The 10,091-nt window shown below is 42.7% G+C and overlaps 1 gene segment (V, D, J or C); it reads left to right on the top strand.

Moving 5' to 3' along the window:
• Positions 1–2,091: 2,091 nt before the first annotated feature.
• On the top strand, positions 2,092–2,615 carry LOC124098407 (immunoglobulin heavy variable 4-31-like; the record flags this gene model as incomplete). The annotated part of the segment is given in 2 exon segments: positions 2,092–2,213; positions 2,299–2,615. Coding segments are annotated over 2 exon segments (363 nt in total), but the record flags the coding sequence as incomplete, so codon positions are not given.
• Positions 2,616–10,091: the final 7,476 nt, after the last annotated feature.

Below are 10,091 nucleotides of genomic sequence, written 5' to 3'. Positions count from 1 at the left end.
TCTAAATTGTCCAATTTCCTCCCCAAGGGCTTGGTTTCTCCTGTGCCTGTTTCCCCAGAAACCTGGGCTTTATGTGCCTATCAGACTTCCACCCGTCCCCATGTCCTTCCCATCCTTACACAGAGCTCAGAGCAGCACAATAAGGCTCTCGCGGTGCACAGACCTAACTGGGCACTTGCACAGAGTAGGATGTAAACAACATCCTTGTCTGTAATCAGGAGGATGAGGAGGTGCACTCATTTCCACCAACGTGGCCAGGAATCATTCATGTCCAGGGACAGGTGGAAAGGAAGCAGAGGGTTTGTGCAGGAGTGCAAGGGAGACAGACGCATCAACCTGCATAATGTATGCAGTGGTGACCTGATGGGGTCCACTGGACAGTGTTAGAAAGTGGACAAAGTGTTTCAATGCAGTAGAGTGCTGAAGCAGGAGCTGTGCTTCCTCACCAGCAGGAAGCTGCAGCCACAAGTCACTCCCAGGAACCATGAAGGACGCTCCCTGGGGACAGGCATGATGCGTGAAGGAATCCACATACTTTTACTACAGCATGAATAAATTTTGTTGTTTTTCCCAGAAGAAAGAATTATGCAACATGGCCACCAAGTCTGGAAACCAGGAGAGTCTTTAACAAGAATTTGTCGTGGGTGACAAAATGTTACTATCTTTAGTTTTCAACTAAATGGCCACCCCACAGACTGCATCTTTGAAATTGGGCAAAAAAAAAGATTCTCTGTAGAGCAAGCACCCAGACAGTCCACGTGGGTGCCCTGGACCCCTGATCAACCCCAGGCTCATGGTCCTCCTGGACTCCCTGAGAGTCAGCACTGGTCCTCTGGCACTTTTGCTGCTTGTAAATGGAAGGTGTGGGGATGAGGATTAGGTGAGATTCCTTCAGAGGGACAGCCAGCCAGGCTGGGTCTGCACATTAGCTGAGCCCTACGGGGTGGCATGGGGCCCTCTGACCAGCCCAGTCAGTAAGCCCTGTCTTCAGCAAAGTCCGCCCACCCCAGACCTGACACCTGAGAATGAGAGCCTGACTGCCCAGGTCCTGCCTGAGACTCCAGGTGGCCCTGCCCTGATTTTTACACAGCAGTCCTGGGAGGGGCAGAGGGGATAGCTGATGGACATTCAGGGAGGGAGTGTGATAACCCTTGTGCCAGGAGATGCTGAGAGGGTGACTCAGATGTTCTCCACTGCTGCCCAGCTGAACTCTGGGCTAAAAAACAGCCACCACCATGACCAGCACAGCCAAGAGCTCTCTGCTGTGGAAGCCCTCACCAGGGCAATCAGGACACAGTCTAGGGGACTCCTGGAGCCACGCCCTGTTATCCCAGCTGAGAGAGCACCCAAGTTACTGGACCTGGCACTACCCTGCCCGACTGAATGAAATAACTGTTCAGAACCTGGAGCATCAGGACTTAAGTAGGTTCATCCCTCACTAATGGCTCTCCTCACCTTGGACCTACACTGAGCTGATCCCTTGGAATCCAGGGAAACCTCTGCAGATGAAGAGGGAGCTGGACATAGAGAGGAAGTCACATGTCAGTACACAGCTCCTCTGGGGACGGCCATTTAGACAGTCTGTCTCCTCCTCTTCCCAAATGCTCTCCATCGCATGTTGCATCCAGTCTCCCTGCTGGTGCTGATGTGTCCCTGATTATAGGACATTTAGAAGATGAGGAAGGTGACACCTATGTCACACAACCAACATTAATGGGTCACATGTTGTGCAGGAACAGAAGGACCATGTCACTGTAGCAGGCAGTGGGAGAGAAAGCAGTGTGCTGGCCCCAGAACTGAGAACTCAGCACCCAGAGCTTGAGAGTGTGTGGGGAGAGAGACTCCCACCAGGAAGGGAGCAGGGTCCTGAGGGAGGGGCTGGGCTCAGGAGGGTGGGCTCCCCCTCTGACAGCCTTCCAGCACCCCTGAAACCACCTGCTCTCCTCTCACAGGTAAAGCTCCACCTGGGCTCAAGACAGGGACACATCTCAGGACCACAGAGGACCTGGGCAGCCTGACCTCAGCCTCTCCAGATATCAGAAGAGCCTCACCCACATGCAAATTCCTCCTCCTGCTCTGGGTTCAAAGGCCCTCTGGGCTGTGGGAGCTCCCAGCTCTCTGCTCAGACAGGGCTAAGGTCTCTGGGAAGGCAGGTGTGGTCTAGAAGATGAGGCTGCTGGGTCTTGTCCTGTGCCTGGTCACAGCTCCCCAAGGTGAGTGTCCCCAGTGTCAGACCTGTGTCCATGGGGAGGTTGTGACTGCAGGTGACTGACAGGATGTGACTCTATTTGTCCCCAGGTGTCCTGTGCCAGGTTCAGCTGCAGGAGTCAGGACCTGGCCTGGTGAAGCCCTCACAGACCCTGTCCCTCACCTGTGCTGTCTCTGAATTCTCCATCACAACCAGTGGTTATGGCTGGAGCTGGATTCGTCAGCCCCCCGGGAAGGGGTTGGAGTACATAGGGTACATATGGAGTGATGGTAGCACTTACTACAACCCATCCCTCAAGAGCCTAGTGTCCATCTCCAGAGACACATCCAAGAACCAGTTCTCCCTGCAGCTGAGCTCCCTGACCACCCAGGACACGGCCACCTATTACTGTGCCAGAGACACAGTGAGGGGACCTCAGTGTGAGCCCAGACACAAACCTCCTGCAGGGTTCCCAGGGCCAGCAGGGGGCGCCCAGCACACAGGAGCTCAGGTCAGCCCAGAAGCAGGTGCAGAGGGAGGAGAGAACTTGACCCCATTCCTGAGCCTCCTCACCAAGCAGCTCCTCCTGAGAGCACCAGCTATGGGGGTCCTAGAGAAGCCTCCTCCCCTTGGACACCACTCATTTCTCTCCAGGTGAGGTGTGTCAGGAGTGCTCTGCTTCAGCAGCGGCTGCACAGTCTCCTCTCTAGCTGAAGCTTTCTGGGCAATGAGGGGCACTTCTCAGGGCCATCACATGAGCTGTGTGGACACTTCATGGCTTGGGGAATGCCCTCCACTCTCAGAAGGGTCTGGATGTTCTCCTGCCCAGTGACCCTCCCAATCCAGTGCTCCCAGTGACATTCCTGTGACTGATCTGTGCACTTGGCACATGTAGAGGTCATAGCCCACATTGTGTCTGAGACTTTCAGCCACAGGGGACCTTTGACAATGACAAGGCACAGTCTGTCTTGTCACAGCTTAATGAACAGATGGTTGTGCCACCATGTAGGTGACAGAAACCATGGATGCAGCTGATAGTCTAAAGCCACCATCAGCAGGCACAACAAGGTTTTCTCTGTCCCTAAACAAGCAGGACTGAGCTGAGGGATGCCGACAGGAAGCCCTAAACCTGGTCTAAATGCACAGAACATTGTATTCAGAATGAACTTTGGTGTATGTTAGCTCTAACCTCATGATGAGGCTCTGTGACACCAAAATCCCAACCCATGGCCCCAAAAGGCAGAGGTGTCCACTCCTCATGCAACTGTGTAGCCTGTGTAGAGGAGTGATCTGAGGAAGTCTTGGAGAGAAAGGGGCTCCCTTGACACAGACCTAGGTGGGAGGGTGGTCAACTCTGCATGGACTGTGGGAGCTGTAGTTTGGCTCTGCCACTGGCCTCAGGACATTGAGACACGCTGTGCCCAGGACCACTCTGACCCCATCTTGCTGGGAGCTGACCCTGAGCCTGAGAATCCCCAGGACACCTGGCTGCTCAGGGGAGGCAGCTTGGACCTGCCGGGGTTTCCAGTCACTGTGGCTGCATTGCAGGGTCACAAAGAGGGACACACTGGGCTCTGTCCCTGCTCATGTCAGTGCCCACCCTGTCCTAGAGTCCATCTCCAGCCTGGGTGATGATGAGCATCATCAATGTTTATATCCCTGATTGTCTGAAGCTTGTCCTGGAACATGCCATGAAATAGAATCACTTTATGTATTTTCAAATATGCTTTTGAGAGCTATACCACAGCTTTTATGTAAAACATTTATAATTTCCTAAGTTAAGATTTTATGTTTTGTAACACAATGGGCCACTTATATTTCTACTAATAATTAATCCAAGTTTTAATCACTTTTAATATTTTATTTGAGCATCATAATCATAGAAAATTGGGTGGTTCGTTCTCACATGGTGAAGAGATGGTGAAGAGGAAATACTTCTGTGTATTCTGTGTGTCTGACATTTCCGTATGTGGCTTATTCTTTCTTTACACAACATATAAATGCAATAATTTGCCTTTGTTTTAAGTCCTTTATAGCCTTAGAATTAACTCACAATAATCATACATTCTACACTTTTTTTTGTTTTGTTTTTCAGAAAACAAAATAATATTGCATTTTAATTAAGAGAGAATTTCCACAGTGTTTTAGTTTATGTCTCTGAGGACTTGCTCTGGGAGATCACTAGGCTTTTTCTTGAAATCTGGTAGATGCTGGGATAACATTTAACAAACATGAATCCCCTCACTAGCACAGAGTTTATATCTGATTGCTTAAGTCTGTTTTTATGTGGATAATACATTCATGTAGATATGTAATCTAGACTTAATGAATTGACATTTCAGTTTATTTTGAAAAACCTGAATAAGCAATGAGGTGTTGTATGTTGTGGTCTTTCTCATGTGAGGGTGTTTGATCATCAACATCATGAAGTATGTCAGCATCTCTCTCCATCAGACAGCAGTGGCCATTCCAGCTGTATTTTCACACTTACACTGAAACCTAGCCCTAGTGAGGCAGAGGACAGCACCCTGACACAGGGGTGCCAGGCGCCATGATGGGTCCCAGGCTGTGAACACCCAGCTGTCCATCACCTGTCCCTCCTGGGTGTGGGGAGCCCACCAGCTGCTCTGCCCCAGACACTGTGAAGCACAGCCTGGCTGTGGGCCACAGGTGCCCTGTGAGCTGCAGAGCACCAGGACAAAGCGTGGGGAGGGTAACAGTTACTGGGAGACCAGGGTCTGATATTGGGGTCCCTGATGACTTCATGGCTGTGGGATCCTTGGTGACTGGGAAAGTTTCTGTGCAAAGGCATAGAATGCCCAGTTGCTATGGAAATGTCCTCCATGCTAGAGTCTTATCAGCCTTGACCTCTTCCTCAGGCCCAGCAGCCCCTGGGAATGAAGAAACTTCCTTGCTAAAATAACCACAGTGTTTCACCAGTTCTGTAGGCATAACATCCTACACCTCACCTCCGGTTCTTTATCCACCATCACAACCTGTAAGCCCTTTTGCAAACCTATTGATTATATTGTAGATAATAATAGAATTCACCATTTATGTACATCATGACCAAACTATTAACATCTTAATAGCAAAAATTTGAGGTTGTATACAACTTAAGGTTGTGTGCTGTTTGTAATGGGATCTGTTAACATTTTCCTTCCCCTTGAACAAGATATATTGGAACCCTGAAAGGGCACTATAAACCAATAGGGTAAAAATGGTAATGCCATAGATCCACAGTGCTAGAAGGGAAGACACACAATCAACATAAAAAGAGCAGGGAAGAAAGTGCCCCAAACAAGTCAAGATATGGCATTATTAGAATGCATGGCCAGCACCATAGAAGAATCACAGTGAGGGAGTTCAGGATGCACATAATTAAAATGTTCTATGGATTAATGGATAATATAAGAAAGCAACTAGAGGAGCATAAGATTATTTTGATAGAGAGCTACATATGCAAATACAGGAAGAAAATATTGTTTCAATGGGGAGATAGAGATTCTAAAAATTACCAAATAGAAATCTTTGAAATGAAAGACAATAAACCAAATTAAACCTCCAATTGAAAGCATCACCAACAGGTTAGACCAATTGGAAGACAGGACGTCAGACAATGAAGACAAAATATATAATCTTGTAAAGAATGTAGACCACACAGTGAAAATGGTAGGAAACCATGAGCAGGACAGTCAAGAAATATGGATAGCATAAAAAGTCTGAATTTAAAAGTTATTTGATAGAGGAAGGCATAGAGGTTCAAAACAAAGGAATGATCAGTTAATTCAATAAAATAATAAGAGAAAATTTCCAAACATGAAGAATGAATTGGAAAACCAAATACAAGAGACTTACAGAATGACAAATGTACAAAACCACAACAGATCCATGCAAGACACATTATAATAAAAATGCCTCATGTAAAAAATGAGAAGAGAATTTTAAAAGCTACAAGAGAAAGGAGTCAGAGAAATAGCATACAGAGAAAAATCAATTAGGTTATGTACAGATTTCTCAACCCTGACCCTGAATGCTAGAAGATCCTGAAAAAAAATACATCAAGCTCTGAAAGAAAGTGAATGTGAGCCAAAAATCTTGTATCCAGCAAAATTAATCTTTAGAACTGATGATGAAATAAAAACCTTTCATAAAAACAAAGGTTAAAAGAACTTCCAGCTAGAAACCCTGCATTACAAAACATACTCGGCAAAATATTCCATGCAGAGAAAATGAAAAACAACCAAGGAAAATCAACAGAAGGTTTATTGGACCAAAGGCAAAACCAATCAAAGGAAAAAACAAGTCAAGTTAAATACCAAAAATAAAAAAAAAATTCCTGGGAATAGAAATCATATCTCAATGATAACCATGAATGTTAATGGTTTAACTCACCAATCAAAAGACATAGGCTAGCAGATTGGATAAAAAAAGGACCCAATAATATGCTGCATTCAAGAGATTCATCTCAGAGGATGAGATATACACAGAAAAAGATGAAATGTTGGGAAAAATCATACCACTCACCAGGACTGTGGAAGCAAGCAGTGGTTTCCATCATCATATCAAATAAAGTAGACTTCAGACCTAAGTCAATCAAAAGGGATAAAGAAGAACATTTCATATTGCTTAAGGGAACCATTCATCAACAAGAAATAATGATTATAAATATATATGCCCTCCAAAATGCAGAATCTACATTCATCACGAAAAGTCCTCTCAGGAGTCAAATAGACCACAACACAATAATTCTGACTTGCTTTAAAACACCTGTTTCATTACTGTATAGATCTTCCAAACAAAAGCTGAACAAAGCAACTATAGACCTCAATAATACAATCAATAACATAGACTCAACTGACATATATAGAATGTTTTATCAATCGATGAATGAATACACTTTCTTCTCAGCAGCACATGGATTCTTCTCTAAAATAGAACATGTATTATGCCACAATGGAACTCTTAACAAATTCAAAAATGTAGAGATATTAACCAGCATTCTATCAGAGCATAAACAAATAAAATTAAAAATCAATAATAAAATAAAAAATAAAAGCCACTCCAACACCTGGAGACTAAATAGTATGCTATTAAATGAACAATGTGTTGCAAAATATATCAAGAAGGAGATTTAAAAATTTATTACAGATAAATGTGAACACTGACACAATATCAAAATCTCTGAAACATTATTAAGACAGTACTAAGAGAAAAGTTTATTGCATGGAATTTATTTCTTAAAAGAAGAAAAAGTCAACAAATAAATGACCGAACTTTATATCTCAAAGCCCAAGAAAGAAAAGAACAAATCAACACCAAAAGCAGTAGAAGACAAGAAATAATTAAAATCAAAGCTGAAATCAATGAAATTGAAACAAAAGAAACAATTGAAAAGATTGACAAAATAAAAAGTTGATTCTTTGAGAAACTTAATAAAAAATGACAGACCTTTATCCATACTAATGAAGAAAAGGCGGGAGAAAACTCAAGTTACTGACATACATGATGAAAAAGAAAACATCACCACAGACACTCCAGAAATAAAGAAGATAATTTGAAATTATTTTGAAAAATTGTACTCCAATAAAATAGAAAATATCAAAGTCACTGACAAATTTCTAGAGTCATTTGATTTGCCCAAATTGAATCAGGATGCTCTACACAGTTTAAACAGATCAATTTCAAGTGATGAAAGAGAAGATGCCATCAGAAGGCATCCAAGCAAGAAAAGCCCAGAACCAGAAAAATACAGAACTGAGCTCTACAAGACCTTTAAAAAGAACTTATATCAAGACTCTTCAAATTATTTCATAAATTAGAAACAGTGGAGCACTTCCAAACTTATTCTATGAGGCCAATATCACCCTGATTCCAAAACCAGACAAAGACACAACAAAGAAAGGAAATTTCAGACCAATATCTCTAATGAACATACATGAAAAATTCTCAATAAAGTTCTGGCAAATCAAATACAAAAACATATCAAAGGATAGTACACTACGACCATGTGGGGTGCATCCCAGGAATGCAAGGATGGTTCAATGTATGGAAATCAATAAATGTAATTCATCACACCAATAGACTTAAAGATAAGAATCATATGATCATCTCAAGAGATGCAGAAAAATTATTTGGCAAAATACAGCACCCCTTCATGTTCAAAACATTAGAAAAACTAGGGATAACAGGAACATTTCTCAACATCACAAAAGCTGTCTATGCTAACTCCAGGCCAATATCGTTCTGAATGGAGAAAAAGTTAAAGCATTCCCTCTAAAACCTGGAATAAGACAGGGATGCCCTCTTTCACCACCTTTATATAACATAGTTCTTGAGACACTGGCCAGAGCAATTAGACAGAGAAAGGAAATTAAAGGAACATGGATAGGAAAAGAAGAACTCAAAGTAGCACTCTTTGCTGGTGATATGAGTCTATACCTAGAAGACTCAAGAATTCCAACAGAAAACTTCTAGAACTAGTGCCTGAATTCTTAAAAGTAGCAGAATATAGAACCAACACACAGAAGTCAAAGGCATTTTGGTGTATTAGTGACAAATCCTCTGAAAGAGAAGTAAGGAAAACTAACCACATTTACAACACTTGTGTATCAGCTGAATGAAGGAGGTGAAAGATGTCTACAACAGAAACTACAGAATGCTGAAGGAAGAAATTAAAGGGGACCTTAGAAGATGGAAAGATCTCCCTTGTCCTTGGATAGGCAGAATTAATATTGTCAAAATGATCATAATATCAAAAGAACTATGCAGATTTAATGCAATTCCAATTAAAATCCCAAGGACATTCCTCGAGAAATAGAAAAAAACAGTCATAAAATTCACCTAGAAAAATACAAGATCCAGAATAGTTAAAGTGATCCTTAGCAAGAAGAGTGAAGCAGGTGACATCATTACACACGACCTTAAACTCTACTGCAGAGCAATAGTAACAAAAACAGCATGGCATTGTTACCAAGATGGACCTGTAGATCAATGGTACAGAGTAGAGGACACAGAGACTAACCCACACAATTACAGTTATCTAATATTAGACAATGGCACAAAAACATACATTTGAGAAAAGACATTGTCTTCATCAAATGGTGCTGGGAAAACTGGAAAACACTACGCAATAAAATGAAATGAAACCCCTATCTCACTATTCACAAAACTCCATCAAAGTGTATTAGGACCTAGGAATTAAACCAGAGACACTGCATCTAATAAAAGAAAAAGTAGGTCCAAATCTCCATTATGTCTGATTAGGCCTCAACTTCCTTAATAAGACTATTATAGTGCAAGAATTAAAATCAAGAATCAATAAATGGGGTGGATTCAAACTAAAAATCTCCTTTCTACCAAAAGAAACAATTAGTGCAGGGAATAGAGAGCCTAAATTTTGGGAGCAAATTTTTACCACACACACATCAGATAGGGCACTGATCTCTAGGATATATGAAGAACACAAAGATCAAAACACCAAAGAAACAAATAACCCAATCAATAAAGGGGCTCAGGAGCTGAACAGACATTTCTCAGGAGAGGATATACAATCAATCAACAAACATGGAAAAATGTTCCACATCTCTAGCTAGTAGAGAAATGCAAATCAAAACTACTCTAAGATTTCATCTCACTCCAGTCAGAATGGCTGTTATCAAGAATACAAACAACAATAAGTGTGTGGAGCATGTGGGGGGAAAGACACACTCACACATTGCTGGTGGGACTGCAAATTGGTGCAGCCAATATGGAAAGCAGTATGGAGATTCCTTGGAAATCTAGGAATGGAACCACCATTTAACAGCTATCCCTCTCTTCAGACTATATAACAAGGATTTTAAAATGGCATACTACAGAGACACAGCCACATCATTGTTTATAGCAGCACAATTCACAATAG

The sequence above is a fragment of the Marmota monax genome, unplaced genomic scaffold (genome assembly GCF_021218885.2).
Source record: "Marmota monax isolate L192 unplaced genomic scaffold, Marmota_monax_Labrador192_F-V1.1 WCK01_AAM20220418_F8-fsc00395, whole genome shotgun sequence".
Taxonomy (NCBI): Eukaryota; Metazoa; Chordata; class Mammalia; order Rodentia; family Sciuridae; genus Marmota; species Marmota monax.
Note: the sequence above shows the minus strand (reverse complement) of the source record. Positions and strands in the feature narration are given on the sequence as shown.